This window comes from Halichoerus grypus, chromosome 11 (assembly GCF_964656455.1).
Source record: "Halichoerus grypus chromosome 11, mHalGry1.hap1.1, whole genome shotgun sequence".
Lineage (NCBI taxonomy): Eukaryota > Metazoa > Chordata > Mammalia > Carnivora > Phocidae > Halichoerus > Halichoerus grypus.
In genome coordinates this window covers 43,907,345-43,931,692 of record NC_135722.1, presented here as the reverse complement: position 1 = coordinate 43,931,692, position 24,348 = coordinate 43,907,345, and the positions used below count along the sequence as shown (strand labels likewise).

Here is a 24,348-nt window from a genome sequence, read left to right as displayed (position 1 = left end):
CACCTGGCCTGCCCTTTCACCAGACCCAGAGTTGCTCATTCTGCCTTCCTTTCCCCACTCTGGGCTCTTTGGGCTGATCTCTTTGTCACAGTACGAAACTAATCGGCCCTGCTCTGCCCTTCACGGGCGGGCGGCCCTCTTCAGAACATGTACCCCCTCAGCTGGGCCACATCTTCTCCCTCACGTGGGGAGCTCTCTGGGGCCTTGCAACATGGAGATCGGAGAGGGGGCAAAAGGGCATGTGGGCTCCAAAGTCCGGCTTCCATCCGTGGCCTCCCTGCTCAAAATGCTTCCCAGAGCGTCGGCAACTGCATGCATCCTTAGATTGAACGAATGTTTTCAGCAGGGTTACATTTTTATCTTTAAAGTAAGCAGTAACCAAAAAATGTTTGTTTATCCCAAGTTAAGAGTCAAATTCCAAACCATGCTTTGGGTGCCCATGGGACAGTTCAGTTAGAACTTAGCTTGGCGAACCAGCCCTCGCTCACCATGGTGTGTAGGCTGTGATCTGCCCCCGCTGCCGCCCGCCCCTTCTCAGCATTCTCTCTTGCTACTCAGCTCCGTTCCTCCACCAGGCCTTTGCCCATGCTAGTCTTGAACGGATCAAGATTAGAAGCCTCCCCGTTCTTTAAAATCAGCATAAATGCAACTCTTTTGTGAAGCATTTCCTGATTTCCATCTCCCTCCCCTGGGTGGGGGGGGGGAGGGGGGACAGACGGACTTGCCTGTGCCTTGTTGCCCCAGAGCAGTTTTGCTCTTCCTGTGACACCGCACCCACACTCCCTTCAGGGCTTCCATGGGCTCAGCAAGCAGAGTGCTGGATAGAATGGGATAGCAGGCTGGGGGGAGGGGGGAGGGTGGGCATGAGAACCATCTGGAATTTTGCATGTTTTCTTCTCCAGCCATTTTGGCCCATGGGCACAGGCTGTGCCCGAGGCTTCCTGGCAGCCTTTGACACAGCCTGGATGGTGAAAAGCTGGGACCAGGGCACCCCTCCCTTGGAGCTGCTTGCTGAAAGGTGAGTACTGACAGTGGGGCTTCCAGCTGGGGTAGGACTGGTTCCACAGCTCAGGCAGGAAAGGGAGCAGGGCTGGCCATCAGGCAGCTCCTGGATGAGCCTGGAGCCTCTGTCCTCTTGTATTTCCTTCCCACATGTGGCCTGATTTGATCATCAGGATCCCCGGGGAAACTCTCTGTGTCATGCTTTACCTCCTCCCGTGACTTCTCTGGGGACCAGGACCTTAGGACCTGAATGCAGAAGAGAAATCTTGATCTGGAGTGACCCCGAAGTTAGGGTTCCCAGCATGGCCCAGGCACTGTGAGCGGAAGAGGTTGAGGGGAAGCCTCGGCTGTGGGGCTGTCTTCCCCTGCGGGGGGCCGGGTATCTGACCTCTCAGGCCTCTCCTGCTGTTGCTGAGACCCAGAGCTCCCCCCCAGACCCCGCTGCTGGCCCCATGGCTGTAACAGCTGGTGGACTGGGAGACGGCAAGACTGATGGTGGGGGGGGCAGGCTTCTGCGGGTCTTGGGTGTGGTGGCCTGTGGTCACGGGGGACCGGAGGCCATGGGAGGCAGCGTGGCTGAGTGGTGGTTATAGCAGAACCACAGGTCCCTCAGCTACCAGCTCTGGTGTCCCTGCCCTCTGCTTGGGGGAAGGAAGCTGGCATCACTGCTGCTGGACACCCCCTCCCCCCCCACCCTCTCCAGCCCTTCAACTGTCCCCCACTTTGTGAGTCTCAGGAACCACGGGGGCCAGGCACTGCAGGGAAGAGGTACACAAACACATCTAAGAAGCCCTTAAGAGCAGGGAAGGGGTGAGGGGATGAGGGGATGAGGCTGCCAGAGCAGTCCCTGACCCCTGGGCTCTGCCTCATCCTAGAGAAAGTCTTTACCGGCTGTTACCTCAGACCACCCCGGAGAACATCAACAAGAACTTTGAGCAGTACACCCTGGACCCAGGGACACGGTACCCAAATCTCAATTCCAACTGTGTCAGGCCCCATCAGGTAAGTCCTTCCCTGGGTCCCATCTGGGCCACCCTGCCCTGAGCAGTGGGTGGGAGGTCACGCAAAACCTGGCCCCATCCCCAAGGCTGTGGCCGCCAATGCCTCCTGGCTCCGATGTGGGACCAGTTCTTCTCTCTAGGAGAGCCATGAGAGACCATAGAGTCAGCGTCTCTCTAGCCCACAGGAAAGAACTAGAACAGATGCCATGTCTGTCCTTGTCTGCACACACGCTGACGTGTTTACTGTCATCGTGCATCGGTATCGCTAAGCACGCCTCTGTCACGGAGTCTACTCGGCCAGCCATCAGGTCCTTTCAGTTCCCAGTTCCTGAGTTTCCTCCTGTTGACTCAGGAACCCACAACCGCTAACTTCTTCTGGCTGTGCTGTTTGCAAACCCCGTCCTGCTGTTTGTAAAATCAGCCAATTGTGTGTTTTCACACTTGAGTCCCCCCACGTTTGGGTGGACAGCTGAGATCCATTGCTCTGCATCTCAGGTTCCCCGGGGCCCCTTGTCCAAAGTCCTGCCCTCCAGCGAGAGAGGAAAAGGATGGTGGACGTGGAGGAGAAGCTGGGCCGGCCCTGAGACCAGCTTCAGGGAAACCCCGGTGGGCAGCTGCGTGGTCTCTTTGGCTTGTAGGTGAAGCATTTGTACGTCACTAAGGAGTTGCACCAGTGGCCTCTCGAGAGGCTGGGCTCGGTGAGGAGATCCATGAGCCTCTCCAGGAGGGGTAAGCCGCTGCCCTGGGTCCTCGGCCAGGATGCTGGGGTGCGGGGTGGGGGATCGCTTTGCAGGGTGGCTGTGGGGGCCCAGGCCCTGCAGCCCACTTGGCTCTGCTGCTATGACCTGTGTGACCTTGGCCAGGTACCTCTCCTCTGTCCTTCCATTTCCTCATCTGTAAAACCAGGACAAGGACAGCCCCAGCTGCAAATCGGTTGTAAAGGAGAGAATATGTGTCGAGCACTTAGGACAGTAAAGTGAACGGTGGAACCGCGCCTTGCTTTTCCCTCCCTGTTGTTTCCAGTATGGGGATCTTGTCTCCCCAGCTAAATAACAGGCCCCACATGCTACACACTTTTCCTAGTGGAGGGAAGGGATGGTTAAATGAGTAACTCCCCAGCATCAGTCCGGCCTGGCTCGGGTCACCGTCCAGCCGAGAGACCTCTTCGGTCTCTGTTGCCCGCCCAGACCCCGCCTCCTCCCTGCCGCTGGGTGCACACCGCCTTACCAGCCTCCCCTCCCATCCCCTCCCATCCCCTCCCACCGCATGCCCCACTGCTGCCGCCCCTGTTGTACACAGCCTGCCCGGCCTTGCTAGATTCTTCCGTGGCACGGCCCTCTTCTGTTTTCCTGGAATGCTTTCTGTCTGATGAATCCCTCGACACTCCTCAAGACGCGGCTCAGATGCGCCTGCTCCGTGACTCTCTCCACTGTCTGTCTCCCCCTGCTGCAGAGTTAGACATCCGGCCCAGCAAGCTCTTAACCTGGTGCCAGCAGCAAACCGAGGGCTACCAGCACGTCAGCGTCACCGACCTGACCACATCCTGGCGCAGCGGCCTGGCCCTGTGTGCCATCATCCACCGCTTCCGGCCTGAGCTGATGTGAGTTGGGGGCGCAGGCTGCACCTGCTGAGCCCTCCATGGCCCAGGGGCACCCTGGAGACAAGGGGAACCAGGGGTGTTCTGCTGGATGTGGAATCCTGGCTCAAAGTCTGTCTTTGGTTTGAGTTTTTCTTAAGTTTTTTTCTTTGCTGTTTGCACTGATTACTCTGTCAGCAGCTTGATTAACCTGTGCTCCTAATATGTGAGGAGCAGACGCAGTTCAGGCTCCGTGCTTGTACTCATCCCCGCATCCCCTCCATCCCCGTACTGGGGAAATCGAGCATTCACCCCTGGGCACTCTCCCCACAAGAGAGAAATTACAGGCAAGACCTCATTCTGGGGACAGTTCGAGGATTTTACAGCCAAGAGAATTAGATCTGAGATGCAGACAGTTAGCTGTGTGGCACTGGGCAGGTCCCTTAGCTTCTCTGAGTTTGTTTCTTTGTCTGTAAGTTGGGAATAATGGCAGCGTCGACAGGAAGATTGGACACACTTTGTGATGTTGAAGGCCTAGTGCATGTATTAATGTTGGATTCAGATTGGCTGCAGAGTAACCACACACCCACAGGCACATTCATCCAGAAGGCTGAAAGGAAACCTCCCAGAGGGTTATCAGTCGGTACCTTTAGGAAGTGAGGCTGCCTCAAGAAGGGGATGGGGTGCTCAACTGTTACTTTATATGTTATTTATCCCTTGATTCCTTTTTTTTTTTTTTTTTACAAGATATCCATATACTTTTATAATTAAAAGCACAAGCATGTAAAGGAATGATTTAAAAATAAAGTAGCTGATAAGTTTTCCAAAGACAAATTATTTTCCCATTGTTTCAGCCCAGGCAGCAATGACATTGTCATGGCCTAAATCTGATTTGGTCCCTACCCCAAGTGAGGAGGAGCCTCCCTGGGCAGTAGTGGGGGGGGGGGCAGTGGGGTGGGGAGGGCAGCAGGGGGCTGGGGTGATTGGGGGCAGGAACCGGGGTTGCAGCTCCCTCGCCCCTCCCCACCCGGCGAGACCCAGCAGAATGTTGCCCACAGTGCTCCTTACGGGTAAGTTGGTTCAGCTTTTCACACCTCTGTCTCCTGTCCCTGAACTTTGCATTGTTCTGGTTCTCCAGCAACTTTGACTCTCTGAACGAAGATGACGCTGTGGAGAACAACCAACTGGCATTTGACGTGGCCGAGCGCGAGTTTGGCATCCCCCCAGTGACCACGGGCAAGGAGATGGCGTCAGCCCAGGAGCCCGACCAGCTCAGCATGGTCATGTACCTCTCCAAGTTCTACGAGCTCTTCCGAGGCACCCCGCTGAGGCCTGTGGGTAAGGCCCTGCTTTGGGACAGGCTTTGCTGTGCCCTTGGGCCATCTCCGCCCTGTGCCCATGTCTGGTTGCTCTCCACACTGGTGTCCTGTGTTCTGAGGCCGGCCCCCTGCCTTCCCTCTCACTTTGAGGCCAAACCGGGGTGGACCTGTGTGTGTGAGTGGGTGTGTGTGGCAGGTGCCACGTGAGGCCAAAGGTCTGCCCCCGAGACTGGGAGGTCACTGGTTAGAGCTGCATCAGCCCCCTACCCAGCCCATTTATATCTTTAGTTGAGGGGGAGGGAATTATTTGGAGGGACCTTGTAGCCATGACACCCCCTGAGCCTCGGGGTAGTGGTGGCAGGGTCCGATCTCTGTCATATTTTTATTTCCTAACAGATTCTTGGGGCAAAAACTATGGAGAAAATGCGGACCTCAGCTTGGCCAAATCCTCCATTTCTCATAACTATCTCAACCTCACATTTCCAAGAAAGAGGACTCCACGGGTAAGTTTCGGCCACGGATGGGGCAAGGGGAAGGGAGAATGTCACGTGCTCGGTCTGTTAATGCTGATAAATGACCCAGATCGAGTGCCCACGGGAGACATGAGTAAAGCGCTGTTTAGTGACCCAGTGCTGCTGGAAGTCCCCCGGCGCCATGTAGCTGGCATCGGTGACATGAACTGGTTACAGGAAGGGCATGGCACAGAACTGAGAGGTCATGCCGCTGAGTATTTTTTTAAGTAAATCAGATTAGCCCCGTCTCCTAAGAGGAAGGTGGAGATGATTTCTTACTTGTTAAAGCAGTTTAGATCAGTTATACCATGGCTGTTAGTGGCAGAGTGTATGGTGATGCTACATTTATACATTCTGTTCCATTAATTTCTTTCCTTTCCTTTCCTTTCCTTTCCTTTCCTTTCCTTTCCTTTCCTTTCCTTTCCTTTCCTTTTCCTTTTCCTTTTCCTTTTCCTTTTCCTTTTCCTTTTCCTTTTCCTTTCCTTTCCTTTCCCCTTCCCTTTCCCCTTCCCTTTCCCCTTCCCTTTCCCCTTCCCTTTCCCCTTCCCTTTCCCCTTTCCCCTTCCCCTTTCCCCTTCCCCTTTCCCCTTCCCTTTCCCCTTTCCTTCCCTTTCCCCTTTCCCCCCCTCCTCCCCTCCTCCCTTCCTCCCCTCCTCCCCTCCTCCCCTCCTCCCTTCCTTCCTTCCACAAATGTTGCCAACTTTAGGGCTGAATTTTTTGTTTTTCTATTTTTTTTTTTTTTTTTAAGAGAGAGAGAGAGAGAGATAGCAGGGGAGGAGGGACAGAGGGAGGGAGAGAGAAAACCCCAAGTAGGCTTCACACTGACTGTGGAACCCGACATGGGGCTTGATCTCACCACCCTGAGATCATGACCTGAGCCAAAATCAAGAATCGGACGCTTAACTGACTGAGCCACCCAGTCGCCCATTTTTTGTTTGTTTCTGATGAGAGTAGCAAATACACAGAGGTGAATAAGGTATGCCTTTGAGCAGCTCGAGCTGAAAGAGGTTCCCAAACTTTCCTGACTTAACAGCACCCTTAGTGTCTCAGTGATTTTTATCACAGTGCCCCCCGAGGTCAAAAGAAATATCTAAGAGTTCTGTTTACTAAGTAGTTGAGTCCAAATAACTTGGTAGGGGTATTTTACAAGGTGTATAACAGACTTCACCACGTTTCCCTGGAGAATTTAAAGTATCGCCCAGCGGCTCCTCTGCAAGCTCCCTGGGGGGGGCCGTGGGGTGCCTTGGTACACAGTTTAGGAACTGAGAGGCTAATGAGGCGTTGTAATTTCATGTGAATGGTGGCACGTCTGTTGTAGGTATGTTGCAAGTTATCTTACGTAATGTGCTCATTGTACAGATCAAAAAAATGGAGGCGCAGCGACGGGAGGTGGCAAGTCCTCATACAAAGCTTGCCTCTCTCCACGGGGCGGCAGGCCTCTGTGTGTGTCTCAGACAGTCTCCTATGTGTGGTCAGTCACGCCTGGGCCTGCCAGCCCCTCTGCCCAGGGTGGGGCTGGGGCCACGTAGCCTCCTGTCTTTCCCTCTGCTGTGTGAGCAGTGGTTGCTTCTTCCACTGAGGCCTGCGCTCCCTGGAGCGTTGTAGCCTTTGGGCTAACTCCCGGAGCAGGCACGCCCTGTCTATAGGAGGGACCGGGCCAGCAAGGCCAGGGCCAGGGAAGGCGGGTGTGCAGGTCTGCGGGGGTTTTCAGCAGAGCGGCGAAGGGGCTGAGCTGCACCCAGCCGCTCTGTCCCCCTCTGCTTCCCAGGCTGCCCCGTTCAGAGGCTCTGTGGGAGGGCTGCGTGGCCTACCACATGTCCCACTGAGTGGAAGTCGTCTTCTGGAGCCAAGTCACAGGCTCGTTCCACCCCAGCCCAGCTTTTGTCCCTCTAAGCATCCCCACTTCGGGCTTCCCCATCCAAGCAAGCCAGGGCAGCCTTTCTGGAAACAGCCTGAGCCAAACATTTAAGGCCTTTCTCCATCCACCTGCTTTCTCCCACCACTTAGCCCACAACTGGGAACTGGAGAGGAATGCTTAAACCTTTCACTCGCCACACCTCTGTTTACAGAATGACGGAATTATAACAGCCTGGCCAGCCCCAGGTCACATGGTGGGAATGGTCGGCAAGGCCAGCCAGGCCGTCCAAGGGCTGATAGGTCCTCACTCCACTTGCCACTGGCTCTGCTAGAAAATGCAGGGGGCATGGGCAGGCTCTGTCTGGCCTGGCCCTGGCTGAGTTTGAACCATGTCCAGTTGCCCCCCAGGGTGTGCCTAGGGGCTGCCCATCCTGAGAGGATGCGTCTGTGTTCAACCTCACCCCCTCTCCCCAGCCCTCTCTGACCCTTCCTACGCCCTCACTGACTCTCAGAGGAGCGTCTTGACGTGGGAATTGAGAAGCCCATGTTTGTTCACAACATGGCATCTTAATGTGGAGAGGGTCCGTTTTTCTATTGAGCCAGCCTTAAAAATCTCTCTCTCCTGGTTTTCACGGTTGGTGTTAAATTGTTGTCTCATCCCTAACCCCAGATAGCATCCAAATCCCAGCAAAACTGATCAGCTTCAGGCAAAATAGAAGACTTTTCCTCTACCAAGGGCCTTGTTTACTTTTAGAGAATGCAACTTTCCCATCGATCTGCGGGTCTGCTCCTGAAGATCTGCCTCTGATCCTAAAAGCATTCGCACAAAAGCCTGTGACATGGGAAAATTGCTGGGGACTCCAGATCTCCTGTTACCATGGACCTCAGACGATATCTGAACATACCTACATGGTCTCTGTCCTCCCACGTGTCCCCTCCTAGACCTATGACATGTGGGTCATGCCTGGATTTATGGCCACTGCAGTCATCACAGACAGGACACTATGGACACACTCAGGGCACCTGATGTTTGTTTTCCCCAGTCTGAGCCCACTCCTTCAAGACAACACAGCACAGAGGTGTCGCTTGTCTGTGAGAAGCCCATCCCAGGGGCCCGGGTGGTGGCCCCAGGGTGTTTATCCTCTCAGCTGGCTGACGCTGACGCAGGCTCCCCTCCAGCACTGTTCCCGGGACAGTGGGGTTCACAGAGCCTGGCTGGTGTGGGTGTCCGGTCTCAGCAGTCAGGGTGCCCGCCCCGCTCTCCTCTCCTCACCCCTCCCACACGAACGCTTTCCAAAGAGCCAGGCGCATGAGGTAAGGAAGCGTTTCCTCCATCCAGACTGGCCCGGTGCCTATCTGATGCTGGGTTGTCCTCTCGGTGCTGGGGGTAGAGCAGAGAACAAGACAAGCAAGGACCCCGCCCGAGGACGCTGCCCTTCTAGGGGGAATGTCTGAATTCCTCTCCCCTTGCCCAGCTGCTCTCACAGAACCCCCACCCAGCAGCCAGAGCTCCCCACTAGGTCTCTAGTGCTTCTCAGTTCACAGATGTGAAGGAAGTCCCTGAGAGTCGAGAGCACAGGGCCTCCAAGCTGCCCCTCTGGCCCCCATGGTTGGCAGGCTGGTCTCTCTTCTGTCCTCTGTGCCGCACAGCTGGCCATTCTGAGCTGACTTACACAATGGGAGTACATTAGAAGCCAGGCAGATGAATATGTATTTAGGTCTGCTGGGAATTTGGCACATGCTTGAACCTCTCCGAAGGTGGTTCCTTTGCTTGTCTGCAAAGTGGTTGCAGTCACATCAACACTGCATTGCATCACGTTGCCGTGAAGAGTGCGTGAACAGATGCGTGCTGCAGGCCAAGTGGGAAGGGCTCCCCAGAGGAGCGTGCCTGCCCCTTAGGAGTACCGATTCAACACAGATGCCTGTTTCCTGAGAAAATGAGTCAAGCTAGCGGGATTGGACACTTGGTTCTCCACTGCAACCATGATCAGTGTGGCACCTTACAGGGACAAGGCAGTTTCATATATATCTCATTTGCTCCTTGTGTTCGCTTTGGAGGAAGGCTGGGCATGTGTTCTCAGCCCAGTTTTAAGGAGGGGAATGTTGGCTGTGGGGAGATTAAATCGCGATGTCCTGCCTGTAGGTGGAAAGTCGAAGTCAGAACTAGAATTCAGGTTTTCTAATTCTGTTAACTAGCATTAACCTAAGTAACCGTGTGTAACACGTATATAGCGCCTTATAGGAAGTGTTTTATGTACACGACTTTGTTAATCCTTACAACAATTTGTGAGCTAGATAGGATATCTAGGTGAGGAAATAATAGATAAGGAAAATGCAGTCAGAGAAGTTAGGTGATTTTCCTAAGGTCACACAGCTGGGAAGTAAGTCATGTCAGAATTCGAACTCATGACTCCTTACTAGTCTGTTACTGAAGAAAAGAGTTCCCTTGCCAGTGTCATTGGCCTAAATATCACCACTGCTTCCCTACTCAACCAGGCCGTTGCCTGCAATGGCCGGTCTCTCTTTCTATGCTCCAGATCCAAATTTCTCCAGGGTTAGGCTAAACTAGCTAGTTAAATATAAAGGTTGTTTCCTTTGGGCTAAAATCACAGGAATTCGGGCTTTATGGGGACATGGTTATCTTGTACTGATCAAATAAATACTCAGATTAGCAAATACTTATCTTTTTTTTTTTTTAAATGGAGATACCAGTTAGTTTAATAAATGCCCTGTGGGGAAAAAAAAATGCCGTCTGGTGTATGGACTCTTTCAGATCATTGGGGAATCATGATAAAGTGTTCTTAGGGGGAAAGGCAGGAAAAAATTAAGAGCAAAAGAAAGTGAGCTGTTTGTGTATTCTCATGCTCTCTCGCTCTCTCTTGCTGGACACCGTTAAGTATTTTCTTCCTCCTTGTACTCCATTCTTTGTAGAGCAAAATAGAGTCCAAGGAGATGGGGCTACTAAGGCAACATTGGCTTGCAGATAGAGATATACAGATAAGAAAAAAATTAGGTAAATCCCTAGGTTTGAGTTTTCTCCACCTTTCTGTTTTAACCTAACTCTTTAGTTGAGAATCAGCGCTTCCATGAGAAATGCATAAGGAAGAGTAGAGACCGTTTGGGTATGTGTGTTGCCAACCTTTTCACATAGACTGCATTTTATTTTTTCTATGGGTCAGGCTGAATCAGAGGAGGGGAGGTTGCCCCACCTACTTCTTTTTTTCCCCCTGAAGGACCTGGGGTCTTCTCAGGTGCTGGGCACACTCCCTCCCAGGAGGACTTCTTGTGAGCCTGTGACTAACCTGCTGGGTTTGGACCTACTTGGCTCTGATGTTGGAATAGTCAAGTCCCAAGCTGTTGAATGCAAAAGAGAGAGTAAGAGGCGTTGCTCTTTGAGAGAAAAGCCAAGTCTTCATTTACGGTGGAAACAACCACAACAACAAAACAACAGAAACCCCTAAGATTATGCATGCAGCGTTCTTGTTGGGTAGGACATCCTGTACTTTCTCAGACCCCCGTCTCTGCCAGCAAGGCATTCACAGGCTGTGGAGCTGGGGACCCAGATGGCCTGTGCCTCTAAGACCCAACATTGTTGCAAATAAGGTCATCTATTTCTCTTGGTGTTTGCCCAAGCGTTTGGGTTGAAATCATTTCCATTCACAGAATAATGATTTATTAGAAGCTGAGAAAAATGTTAAAGGGAGGGCAGGCCCTTTGATCTGTTGTTTTGTGCTGCCTGAACAAGGAAAGGGTCAAATTTTTGAACAAAAATCAATGCCTAAACTATGGTGGATCTTGTCTTTAAAAATATCAAAGGTGCTGGTAAGCGTGGGAAGGGGGCAGGGGTGATGGGAAAACAGAAGCAGGGGAAGCAGGTGCTTTCTGCTGGGAGCAAGTGGGCACACAGTCATGTGTGCTGGGGGCTCTGAGTTCTTACTGCAGAACAGGTGAGAGGTAAAAGAATCTTCCTGCGGCGCAGCAAGGGTAGGAGGGGTGGGGCGGATTGGGCTGTACTCCTGGGTTCAAGGGGAGAGATGGTCAGTAGCCCTTCCCTCTGCCTGCTCAGTGGAACAAAGGCTGGGATGTAAGCTGGCCTGCTCTGGAGGGCCTGAGTGTGTAGGAGGCTTGGGGGTGGGGGTTCCATGGCCCTCAGGGGGCTGGCCATGTGGAGAAGGCCCCAGCTGGAGGCCGGTGGTAGTAGGGTCCGGGTAGTTTTGCCATAAGCATCTTTGCCGCAAGCATTTTTGCTCTGTAACTAATCAGCCCTAAGGCAGTTGTGCTGTAAACAAGAAAAGCACAAGAAACAAATGATGGGCATTCATTAAAAAGGACATAATGAAACATGAAAAACAAATAACAAAATTAAAAAGACTTTATTGTGAAATACAAAAGATTTGAATCCTTCAGAATAAGTAGCGTAGATTCATGGCAACACTGTGCAAACAGCTGGTTTCATTTCGCAGATTGTACCTAAGCACTTGCCTTCACGGTCTTTGGTTCATATTATTATACATTTTTTGCTCACTGATTCATCTCCATGTTCGACATTACACATTTTCTTTTTTCACTAAACTTTCTTCCTTCATTAAGAGAGGTATCCAGGGGCGCCTGCGTGGCTCAGTTGGTTAAGTGTCTGACTCTTGATTTCAGCTCAGATCATAATCTCAGCGTCTTGAGATTAAGCCCCACTTTGGGCTCCATGCTGGGCGTGGAGCCTGCTTAAGTTTCTCTCTTCCTCTCCTCCTGCCCCCACTCTCTCTCTCTCTCTAAAAAAAAAAAAAAAAAAAAAGAGGGAGGTACCCATTTCTAAATACGAGGATGCATATTTGTGACTGAGCTTTATGTTGCATTGTGAACACCTTCCACCTATTGTTTCCACTTGGCATTTTGTCACGTGTCCGTCAATAGACATCCCAAAGTTCTATGGGAAATGTGGGTTCAAAACTCTGCACCACTGTATAGATCATCATGAGGGCTAAGATTTATATAATATAAAAACGGGAGCACTGTGCCAGAGGAGAAAGGAAACCAAGCTGTCAATTACCTGATGAAACCAAACGGTTAGCCCATTATCTTTGTATCTGTTACGGCAAAATTGCTTTATATCCAATGAGTTACGTGGTAAAAACTCTTGTGGCAAAGGTGCTTGACGCAAAGCTGTCTGCAGCAAAGATGCTCATGACAGAAATACTGGACATGGGTAGGTAGACAGGTCTAACCCCAGGGTCAGGATAGACTCACCTGGCAGGGCGCAGGGGAGGCGCTGAGTCCAGCCCCCTATCCCCAGCCTAGCGCACAGCCTCACTCCATCTGTGCAGCCCCGCCCATCCTCCCGCAGGAGACAAGACTGACAATGCCTGTGCCCTTTGGTCCCTTGCAGGGTCGCTGCAGTGGGCTTATGTAGAGTGGGGTTCTCCAGACTTCAGTGTTCAGGTTCAGGCAGCAGAAAGTAGGCTGGAAGGGCTTATTGGTAGGGCATCCATGCAATTTATTGTCTAACTGGGATACTTTTGAGAATGGGGAGGGAGCACTATAAATAATTCTGATGGGGAAACAATAAAACGGTCCTGGGGCGCCTGGGTGGCTCAGTCGTTAAGCATCTGCCTTCAGCTTGGGTCATGATCCCAGGGTCCTAGGATCTAGTCCCACATCGGGCTCCCTGCTCAGCGGGAAGCCTGCTTCTCCCCCTGCTTGTGTTCCCTCTTTCGCTGTGTCTCTGTCAAATAATAAAATCTTAAAAAAAAACAAAAAACAAAAAACGGTCCTGGGAATACATTGCTGTATGATCACCATAGTTTCCAGACCATATTTGATGCTCCCTTGAAGCTGATAAAATATCATTTACTGGAATTTGCAATGGTGACCGAATGGCAGGCGTAATTTGCCATCAAATCCCTGGACAGCTGCTCTGAGCCCCGAGAATCCCCACCTGTGAGGTGAGCAGTGGCACCTCCTTGCAGGAGGGGGGTCTCCTTATGGCAGCATGCCAAGGGGCATCAGCTGGCCAGGCTGTGACTGCTTGGAGCCCAGGGACACATCGACCACAGAGACAGTCCCTGCCCCACCCGTGTCATGGGGATTCTTTGTGCTTTGGGATGTTTCAGAATGCTCTTTGGGGATGTGATTCCCACCCCTCTGACAGAACCCCTCCCTTCCCCCTCCCACACCCCACCCCCCGGTTCAGGAAGGCTCCCTCTTCTGAACAGAACTCTGTGATCGCATTTCACAGTACAGGGTGATGGGTGTCCGTCTGTCTCCTGGGATGGCACCTGTTGGTAGGCAGGGTGGCATCCCTGAAGGCTGGCGCAGGGCCTGCCCCATGCCTCAGGGCGGTTGGTGGAACCGCAGACCTCGCTGGCCCTGAGCTTACCACGCTTTCTTGGCCGCTGCAGGTGGACACCCAGACTGAAGACAGCGACATGAACAAACGGAGGCGGAAAGGCTTCAACAACCTGGATGAGGTTTGTGAGCACGGTGTCCGTTTAAACAAAGGCTGGTTGCCTGATAGCCAGTGGCCACAGCGCTGGCCCTTCCTCCTTTCCTCTCTCGTGAGCCGCTCGGTTCCAAGCTTGGCTTGATGGAGAAACCACTGGGCTCTGGTCCTCTCTCCGCTGCTTCCTAGCTGTGTCACCTGGAGAAACAGAGCCTCCCAGGCTGTGGCTCACGTCTGTGAAAGGCATGTGTAGGCAACTTTTTGCAGGATTTTTAAAGATTAAATAGGAGGACGTATATAATGTGCCGAGCATGCCATCAGGCACCTGTGCTAATCCACACAGCATCACTATTAGCAGAGAGTAGTAACCGGGCACCGGCAGCCCCTCCTGTCCCCTAGCCCTAGTTTCTACCTTTCGTTTTCTGCACTTGTCTTTTAGGCAAATGGCCTGGTGCCCACAAGTGCCACCTTCTGGCGAAAGCAGAAAATTACAGGCTACTTGGTCAAAATGAAGCACCAATCTCTCTCGGACACGGGGTCTCAAAACAGTGATCTTTGTAACAAATAGAGCTACAAGGCCCAACCTGGGTGGGTGGGGAAGCTGCCTGTTGTTTACCCCATTTTCTGGAAGGGGCAAAGGGGTGCTCTGATAACGGAACCCTGGAGTTCAGTTCACGTCTTAAAATGTGCACAAACACATTTTATCTGATGAGTTCAAATCACCTTTGTCCAAAGCTTTTCTAGAACTTCTTTGATCCCTTCAAGAGCAGTCGCTTCTCCATCTCTTGGTGCTAGTGTGAGCAAGAAGCCAGTGAATAGGGAGATAGTTGAAAGGAGCAAGCGGAGGCTGATGAACAGGGTGGGGGAGACCTCCCACTTTCCCAGTTATGGGGTGTTGGCTCTCACTTTAAGTGCCTGTGCCTCCTCCCTAGAAGTTTCCCCGTGATGCATGATGTCTCAGATAAAAACCTGCTCCTGCCTTTCATCTGTGGCTTCTTTGAGGGAGTGTTTGTGCTCTCTCTGTTGCTGGCAACACAGGAGTCAGTGTGGGAAGAAATCGGTTGCACCTGCCCCTTCTGAGATGTTTCTAGGCTGACCTGAGCCAGCTGTTTTACTAAAGTCAGGTTTCACTAAGCAATAATTTTTTCCAAATTCTTGCTACTCAAAGTGTGGGCCGGGAACGAGCAGCATCAGCATCACCTAGCAGCTGGTTAGAGATGCAGTGTCAGGCCCCCAGACTATGGACTAATCTGAATCTGCCTTTGAAAGAGCCCCTCAGTGATTCGTATCTGAGAAGCACTGGTCTGCATGACCCACTGTCCTGGCCGACTTTGGCCTTGTGTAACAGTGACCTCTCCAGTAAACCTACCCTCTTCCACTCAAGCCTATATCGATATGCAGAGTTACATTCTGCACTTCGAAGTGGGGAGTGACACTTTGGTCTGTGTTTGTCCAACACTTGAGAGTGGCTATGCATACATGGTTTCCCCTGCGGCTACGCCTCTTAGGGGATCTTTAAAAAAAAAAAATTCGGGGCACCTGGGTGGCTCAGTTGGTTAAGCGACTGCCTTCGGCTCAGGTCATGATCCTGGAGTCCCACGATGGAGTCCCGCATCGGGCTCCCTGCTCAGCGGGGAGTCTGCTTCTCCCTCTGACCCTCCCCCTCTCATGTGCTCTCTCTCTCTCTCTCTCATTCTCTCTCTTTCAAATAAAAAAAAAAAAATCAGTTGACCGTAGCTTGCCTCTTCCCGTGACTTTTCTAAGTGAACATATCTTCGTTGTCTTGAGAACATCTGTTCCTGTGTGGGAGATGCGGTGCCTCCTTGGGAAAGCACACTGCCCACCTGATATAATGGTGGCATTTGCTGCTGAGGCCTATGGGAGCAGGTCCTTTGGTAAGGAGAGCAGACATCGAACCAGTGAATGCTGGTAACTTTCCAAGTTTTATTTTTTAGCAGATGAGCTAAAGAAGGCTCACGTGGAACTCCATTTTATAAAACAGCACAGTCAAGTGACCACAACCAGCCCCTCACCAGTCAACAGTCACGTTGATATCATGGACCCAAGCACTTCTGAACTTTGAGGCATCTTCTCCAAAACCCATAACCCTAGTCTGACCATAAGAAAACATCAGACCGACCCAGTTGAGGGACTCTGTACAAAATAGCTGACCTGTGTCCTTCAAAATTGTCAAGGTCATGAAAGGCAAAGAAAGATGGAGAAAGTCTTACAGAGGAGGGAGATGGAGGAGACATGGCTAAATGCCATGTGGGACCTGGGCTCGTGTCCTGGAACCCAAAGGACATCGGTGGGAAGCTGGGGTAGTCCGAATCAAGTCTCTAGCTTAGTAGAATCGTGCCGGTGTTCATTGCTTAGTTTTGGTAACAGTACCACAGTTATTCTAGATGCTAACATTGGGTGCATCTGGGTGAAGGGTATGCAGGAACTCTCTATGTAACTTTTCTGTAAGTCTAAAATTCTTTCCAGATTAGAAAGGTCAAGGTCTTTTTTTAAAGATAGCGACCACAGAGCAGGGCTGGTTGAAGCTGGGAGTGGGGTGCAGAGGAGAGAGGAGAAAGAAGCCCAAAGCCTGTGCCTTGCCTGACTGACACCCCTCTTGCTTCCTTCATCCCCCCTACTCTTCACCTCTCACAGCCACATGGTGTATTTGGGAAACCATTTTGCTGATCACTTCATTATTATATTTGACTTCTGTAACAACCAGGTGAAGTGGGCTAGGCTCCCATTTTATAGATGAGGAAACTTCAGAGAAATGAAGTAAATTGCCAAGGTCACTGGGCTGGGAGGTGAAAGAGGCCGTTTTCAAACCCTGTCTGGCTCCCAAGTGGGGTGTGCCCGTCCTTTGGGAAGATGTGAGCATCGTCTCAATGGGCATCACCTGCTGCTCCTGCCACCCATCCTCAAACCCTGGCGTCCTCCTTCAGAAAACTGGTCCGGTGTCCCGAGTCTCCGGGCCCCTTCCTGATATCTGGGTTCTGGGATCCAGTAACCGATGTGCTCGTTTGGCCTTTGCAGCCTTCAGCCTATCCCAGCCGCAGCCTGCGCTGCAGTCCAGAGGGCGGCAGCGGGAGAGAAGGGGGAGGCCAGAACAAGGTCAAGTCCATGGCAAGTCAGCTGCTGGCCAAGTTCGAGGAGAGCTCTCGGAACCCCTCGCTCCTGAGGCAGGTAAGTCCCATCAGATGCTCACTGGACCTGCCTTCCTGGTGACCAGCACCTGCTGAGAAGCCAGCAGAAACGTGCAGGCTAGTGGTGGATTTCAGGTATGCCAGCCAGGCCTGGCTCAGGGGAGACGGGGGCTCCTTCTAGATCAGGAGTCAGCAGACTTTCCAGGAAGGACCAGGTAGCACATTTAGGCCATAGCAAAGATTTGAGGCTTCGGGAGCCTCTCGTCTCTCTGCAACTGCTCATCTCTGCTGTTGAAGCGTGAAAGCAACCATAGGCAGGACCTAAGCAAATTACGGAGCTGTGTGCCAACAAAACTTAAATTACCAAAACAGGCAGCAGGCCAGCTTTGGCCCGAGGACCATAGTTTGCTGATGCCTGTTCTGCCCTGGAGAAGAAATCCAGAATTTGGTTTTGCCTTGTAACCATGACTTGATTTGCAGCGATCTTTGAGATGGTACAGCGTAACGGAGTTTTAGAGACCTTGGCTGCCTGGGAGTCTAAGTCCAGAGTGAGAAAACCTGTGCACTCCAGGGAAAACTAAGTCACGGCCCTCAGCTCCATGGGAACCAACCGCCCAAGTGTTCTGTGACGTCCCCTCCTCCGCATTCTCTTGGGTCAGGCTGGCAAGGCTGTGGTGTCCAACCAGGGCGGCTGGGAGGCTGAAGGAGGCAGAGTGCCGTGGGGCAGGCTTCACACCAACCTGATTGCTCTCAGACTTGATTCCACGGTCTGCGCTGCGGGGTTCATTTTGCTCCCCTGAATTCCTTTGGGATGCCACCATCAAATTACAAAAGCTTGGGACAAGGGGTTTGGTTCTTTTTTGGAGAACACCTGTCATATAACAGAATTAGGCTCCTCTCAGGAGGAGGACAGACTCTTGGTTAATTAGCATTATAGGCAATCATAAATGTCTACCTGGTCTTGATGGTGGACCTGCCCCTCCCGGACAAACTGGCCTTCCCCAGGAAGCCAAGTTTTGTGAGAAGAGTTTCTGAGACTTGTGATTTTTTTCTCAATTGCCCCTTCTGGAGGCTGGGCCCCTAGAAGTCCCCAAGTGTCAGTCGAGGGTTCTCTTCCATCAGAAGGAATGTAGCATCCCTGTCATCTTGTGTGCAGGAGACTTTGCCATTTCCAGGAGGACTCCAGGCCTGGCCACCTGGGCTTGGCATAGGCTCTCGTGGTGCAGGCCCAGTGCCCCAGGTCTGAGCCAAAAGCAAGGCCTCCCTGGGATTTACACGTTGTCCAGGAGAAGGGGACTCCAGGACTTTGTGTTCACATGGACAGAGAACCAGGGTTCAAGTTTCCCCTCTGGGCCTGGCTTGTGGGAGCTCAGCCCAGTGCTGTCTCTGCACTTGCAAACTCTCTCTGCCTGCCTCTCTTCCTCTCCTCCCTCCAAGTGTCTGACTCACCTTTTCCTTCATGTTTCCTGTGGCTGCTCTTTCGGACTCACCTTCCTCCTCCCAGGAATGCCATGTCTCAGGGATAGGTAAGCCTGTCCTGCGTACTTCCTCTGACCCACCTGTTAACTCTCGCTGCCCTAGGCCGGAGGAGCCCACACCCAGCCCGTCACCTCCTCTGAAAAGGCAGGTAGGGCTCCTTCCAGTGGACCCTGTCTTGGTGAAGTCAGAGGGGACTTTGATCCAGAGGGGTGGGGTCAGTGGCTCTCTGTGCGCCCCAGGTAGGGCTGACTATAACTTCTCTGGGAAGGCAGACACAACTTGAGGTGACCATCCTTATAGGTAAGAATAACCAGGTCTGCAGCCTCTTGAAATACGTGCCAGTCCAGAGCATCATCTGCCCAACTGCTATGCTTTTGATGTTTTATTTGCTTGGGGTAAAACAGGCTGCGCCACATGGGGCATTTGGGGGACGCTCCAGGACACTTAGCTTTATTTGCAGGCCACTTGGATAGGAGATTTCTAAATAGATGGACAAGTGGCAGGGATGGTGACATGAGCTCAGGTGGCCAGTTGGCTGCACATCACGGAAGGGGTAAGGCCGGGGTACAGTGAAGCCGTCCCCTGGCACCCAAGCAGACGAGGACCTGCCCGGGGCCGGGGAGGCAGCCATGGCCCGAGGCTTTGTCCAGCGAGCATCTCTGGGTTTGGAATTTGAACAGAATCACTATTCCTGAGCACGCTGTTCAGAAACGTCTAGCCAGCAGTAGGAGGTTGGTGTTGCTCCCGTGGTGGAGGTTGAGCGAAGTCAGTGAGGATATATTGCAGTGATGTTAGGCCTGTGTGCATAGAAGAATCACCTAGAGAGCTTTTTAAAAAATACCACCATCTGGTACCCACCCCCAGACCAGTTAAACCAGACTGTCCGGGGGTTGGGCCCAAACTCGGGTGACTTTTTCTAAGTGCCCTAGGTGACTTCCCTATGCAGCTAGGACCGAGACCGGGCTTGTGCAGGTTTTGACCCGGTGGGCCGGTGAGGCCCGAGACCGTGTATCGCTAATGAGGATGGCAGGTGGCGGAAAGTCAGGACCTGAGGTTAGCGGGGGGAGTCTGACTCGCAGTGGCCCCTGCTGCGCCCTTGGTCCCTGGTCCTTGTGGGGAGGGCTCACAGCAGGGGGTGTATGAATGGGCCACAGTCGGGAAGGAAGCTTGACTTTCCTTCTCTCCCAGTTCCCCTCGGTGGTTGTGACGGGGCACGTGCTCCGAGAGCTAAAGCAAGTGTCTGCTGGCGGCGGGTGCCCGAGCAGGCCCTGGAGAGCCAGAGCCAAGTCTGACCTGCAGCTGGGCAGGCCCGAAGCCCCTGCTGGCCTGCCTCCCACCTGCCAGGGAGCTCTGGCCCTTTCCGGGGTGCTGCGGCGGCTGCAGCAAGTGGAAGACAAGATTCTGCAGGTGAAAGCCCGCTCATGGCCCTGCCTCTGCCTGTGTTTGTGGTGCCTTCCTTCCCTCCTTCCCTCCTCTGCCCTGGGTGGGTTCCTGTCTCCTGTCCCATCCTGCCCACTCTCCTGGAGGCAACCACCATTGGCTCTGTCACTGTCACTCTCTCTCTTTCTCCTCTCTCGCCCTACCAGCAGAAGAGGGCTGAGAACTTGGCCAACAGGGAATTTCACAAAAAGAACATTAAGGAGAAGGCGGCTCACCTTGCCTCCATGTTTGGACACGGGGATTTTCCGCAGGTAAACACGGGGCTTTCAGAGCCCCCAGGAACCCAGATGTTGCACATCTGGCAAAGTGGCCACGAATCCATCTCCGGAGCTTCATTTCCTCCACCCTCCTCCTTTTCTGGCAGGAGGGGCTATTGACTTTCCAAGCCACTAATGGATTTGGGCTGGCATCTAAAAAAGACTCAAATGAGCAGACGCAAAAATAATCAGTTATGACAAAGGGAAGACCAAGGTAGTAACATAGGCTGAGGTCCAAGGAAAATGTGATGAGCAGAAATGTATGCTGTTAGAGCCTAGACAGGCCTGAGTAGGCGCTGAGCTCCCTAAGAGGCAACACAAAGAAGGAAAGCTGGTCACTTGCAGGCATCACATCCCAGTGTCTTAAAGTGAAAGCATGGTGTTTTGAGGCACAATGGAGGAATCTCCCCGTGGCCCTGACTGGGGAACTCCTGAATGACGAGCCAGCCATAGGCTCTAACCCATGCTCTGCTTTTCCAAACGGCAGCATCAGCCAAGCAGAGTGGCTTTGCCTCAGAACGGCAGGGACTGACCTAGAAACTTGCTGAAACGAAGAGGGAGTGCATGGCAAGGAGAGGGAAGAGTTGATAATGAGGTGCCACAGTCCGTGTGTGTGTGCAAGGGCCACCCTTGCTTGCAGACAGCCTGGGCTCTAGAACATAACTGCTCTGCTGCTTTCACTTGGTCTCCTCCAGACCTGTGTCCTATGCTACTGGGCCGAGGTGTTGTCATGGGGAGGAAGTTTTGCAGCGAGTTCATTTCTGGGTCCCAGGGGGCTGTAGAGGCGCCTGTCGTGGCCGTCTGCCCCCCAGTGGCCGGGGGTTCTCCTTCCCTCAGTTTGCAGCTTCTACTTCACACCAAGCTCCAGAGCGAGAGCATCAGGAGTTAGCTCTGGTATTGTGGCAGACGTACGCGGCAACAGGGCGCGTCTGCCCCAGCTACTTCGCTGTGATGAAGGAGCCGGGATGGCTGTGGCAGAGTGCAGTGTATCCGGGAGCCAGACGGTCCTGCTGGGCTCCCAAGACAGAGGCTTCTCTTCTGTCCTGAGACACAGCCCTGGATTTCTTTTCCCCTCCCTGAACGCATAGGCATGGGGCTGCACGGTGGAGGTGAGCCTCGCTGTGCACTTGCCAGGGACCATCACCGTTTGCTCTGTTTCTGTTCTGTGCAGAATAAACTACTTTCTAAAGGCCTGTCTCTCGCTCACCCTCCGGCTTCTCCCTCCTGCCTTCCGTCTCCCGATCCCGCTGCTGCTTCCTCTCCATCGACTGCTGACTCTGTTTCTCCTGCCAGAAAGGTAGTCGTCCTGAACAATTAGCTGCCCCACTCCCTGCACGTTCTGAGATGTTCTCATGCTCTGCTTGACCTGCGCGGACAAGCATCTGGAGCTTGCTTTGGCTGCGATGAAAATGTGTAAGAGCCTTTCCAGCAGTCCTGGATTCGGTTGGTTCTGTGTTGGAGCAAGCAACCAGGTGGACCAGGAGACACACAAAAATGTGTCCAACCATGCTGCTCATCCAGCAAGCATTAATTGGGCACCCACCGTACGCCACCATGTGCCAGATGCTGACACAAGGAGGATGGTGGCACAGCTCTCTCACTCCAGTTTTGAGGACAAACAGCACATTAGCCTCGAAATGGAGGAGATTGCCAGTCTTTGGCTGTTTTTGACCTAACCAAATGGCAGTCTCACATGGCGAACCTACCACTTTTCAGTACTGCCCCTTAATTCTGAGGGACATAAAGGGCAAGTTTATAGGAACCCAGAGGGGAGAAACCTGAAAAGGATTCACACAGGAGGCAATATGGGAACCAAGTGTCAAGGGTTCCATGGAAGGGGAAGGGCAATGGTTCTAGAAAGGTCTAGTGTGTGCAAAGGAAGGCAGACAAGGTTTGTGTGAATGGAAAGAAGATTCTGGTGCAGCTTGCTTTGGGAATAAAAGTATTTATGGGAGTGTGGAGGGTGAGGGTGGAAGTCAGCCTGCTCTTCATGTTAAGGAGTTTCATTCTGCTCTTTTGGAGCTGCTGAAGCCACGGCTCTGTGTTCTAGAAGGATGACTCAGGTAGCAGTGCAGAGGTTGGCTCAGAGGAGAGGAGGAGGTGGGAAGCTAACTTTAAGTAGATCATGAGATGCAACCCTTGAACAATTTTTAAATTGGGGTTCTGGAGCACTTTTCATGGTTTCCATTGTCCTCCTGTTACCAAGTATGCTGAGAACACTAGCAGGCTACGGTGGGAAAGGGGTGGTCTCCAGGAAGCTTGGCCCCTGGACTGGATGAGCCTGAAAATGGATGTGAAGCCCATTTCTTTAGCTGTTGCTCGGGAAATGGGTTTTGGTCTCTTCCTCGCAAACCGTGCTCCTCCAAACACACCTGGTCTGTCTCACTTCCCCAGGCTTACCTTGGCGCGGAAAGCTAGATGTCCCCCATCACAGTTACTGCTCATTTGCTTCCATGCTGTTAGGCTGAAGCACAAACCAGCAATCTGCTGTTGCCTTAGTGGAAAATTAGGAGCTGCCTCTTGGTTTGTAGTTGGGACCCCCACTGCTGTGGGGAGAAGGGTGCAGGTAGGGTCCCTAAGAAAGGAGCGAGGAATACTATCAGCGCCACCCCCTCCACCATCCCCAGTAAGGGTATGAAGCATCCCCAGAAGGGCAGCAGGAGGTGGCCCAGAGAAGCACAGACACCTCTGATCTGCAGCTCCACTGAAGACAGCCATGGCCAGGATGCCCAGCGTCTTGTTCCAGGTCAGCCACTGGTCAGCCATTTGGCCTCATGCCTCCTGACCTGTCTGGGCTTCTGTATTTTCTCATCAGCAAGAGAGTGATCCCTGGCTCATGTGATAGCAGCTGTCTGGGTGGGGACTGGCATTTTTGTTGTCATCCTCACCAAAGCTCCAGAGCAGCCCTTTTGCCCAGCTCGGGAGAGGAGCCTCCCGTGGGGGGTGCTTTCTGTTATGGCGCCCTTGACGGGACGAGAAGGGGCGAGGGTGCCTGGGCACAGACAGGCAGCGGCTGGTGCTCCTGGCTGGCCAGCTGGGCCCACACCGTGCTTCTCTCCCACCCAGCCCCTGGCTGGCCCTGGTCCGCGTTCCCTCTAGCCTCTGCCTTTCTTTCATGCTCAGGGTGGCCTGGCTTGAGGGCAGAGCTGGGGCAAGGAAAGCTCCCACACTTCCCAAGGTCCCTGACTTGGTTTCCAGTAGGCATTCGAACTCTAGGTGCTGGCAAGAGGCAATCTGCCCAGGCACGTGCGGGCCACCAGGGTCTGACAGAGACACTTCTTGTCAGGAGGCATTGCTCCATCATCATCATGCTCCACTGAGGCCCTCGGCTTCTCCTCCATTAGGCTCCTCAAGCAGGTTTTAACCAACGTCACTCATGGAGCGAGCCAGCAAGTGAACATTCAGCCATTCAACAAACATTTATTAGACCACAGACGGCTCAGTGTCAGGCACTTTGGGCTCTTGGGATGTGCATCAGTCATCTGGAGTTACATTTCTCCCCTGATGAGGCTTGTATTCTACTGGGTAGAAATGAACAATCAACAATAATGTAATATATAGGTAAATTATATAATACATCAAAAGACAAGATAGTACTTCCTATGGAAAAATTATAGCAGGGAGCTAGCATGCTGGGGAAGGGTAGCAATGTTAAATGCAGTTGTGGTGGGGGCTGTTGTTCCTGGGAAAGAGAACTGAGCAGGAGTAGAGCCACAGATAGGAACACAAAGGTGCAAGGAGGAGACCAGTCCCCAGGCCTCCTGCCCCCCGGCCCAGTGTTCTCTGTACCACAGTGGCCAGGCGTGAATGGGAGGCCTTGTCAGACGCACCAGCTTGGAGGCTATAGCCACGTAGAGCTCTGCACCCAGGTGCATCGAGAGCTGCAAATGGGGTGGGCTTTGGGCTGACCAATCCCAGGCCCTCTACTCCTCCCATAGCTTTACTCTTTATTCTACCAGGTTGTGGTAGAACAGTCACCCCCTGTTTTTCTTATCCCATCTCCTTAGCCAGCCTTGGCCATCAGGTGATGGTGTAATTGGGCCGATGAATTACAGGCTGATGCGCCTCTCCCAGTAGGGCCGGGAATGAGTGGAGAGCTCTTAGGGCCACCCTGGGACAGTGGGCAAGTCACTGACCCTCTTTGTGCCTTAGTCTCTCTGTTTGTAAAAAGGACCTAGTCTGGACTCAACATTCCCAGCACCCTCCAGATCTCAGTGTGAAGCCGTTGTAGACAGGACTGAGCGGTGAGTTTCCAGGGGCAAGCAGTCTCCGAGAGGACATTGCCAGTGGCCCTGCAGTCTCCCCATCCCCCACCACCAATTTCCC

At 52.8% G+C, this 24,348-nt stretch overlaps 1 protein-coding gene across 6 annotated transcripts in view; it reads left to right on the top strand.

Moving 5' to 3' along the window:
• The window catches only part of MICAL2 (microtubule associated monooxygenase, calponin and LIM domain containing 2), a 210,427-nt gene that overhangs the window by 98,622 nt on the left and 87,457 nt on the right, over window positions 1-24,348 (top strand). For 3 of the 6 annotated variants that reach the window (XR_013442425.1, XR_013442424.1, XM_078058397.1), the window contains exons 9-20: window positions 903-1,018; window positions 1,878-2,004; window positions 2,642-2,732; window positions 3,456-3,603; window positions 4,718-4,917; window positions 5,295-5,401; window positions 13,660-13,728; window positions 16,737-16,886; window positions 18,351-18,473; window positions 19,514-19,732; window positions 19,915-20,016; window positions 21,194-21,319. Coding sequence is in view for 3 of the 6 variants with exons in the window: in XM_078058397.1 (XP_077914523.1) it covers window positions 903-1,018; window positions 1,878-2,004; window positions 2,642-2,732; window positions 3,456-3,603; window positions 4,718-4,917; window positions 5,295-5,401; window positions 13,660-13,728; window positions 16,737-16,886; window positions 18,351-18,473; window positions 19,514-19,732; window positions 19,915-20,016; window positions 21,194-21,319 (1,578 nt within the window). In the remaining 3 variants the exon portion in view is untranslated. Of the gene's footprint in view, window positions 1-902; window positions 1,019-1,877; window positions 2,005-2,641; window positions 2,733-3,455; window positions 3,604-4,717; window positions 4,918-5,294; window positions 5,402-13,659; window positions 13,729-16,736; window positions 16,887-18,350; window positions 18,474-19,513; window positions 19,733-19,911; window positions 20,017-21,193; window positions 21,320-24,348 lie in introns of all 6 variants that reach the window. The other 3 variants (XR_013442423.1, XM_036087915.2, XM_036087913.2) reach the window with 1 other exon arrangement.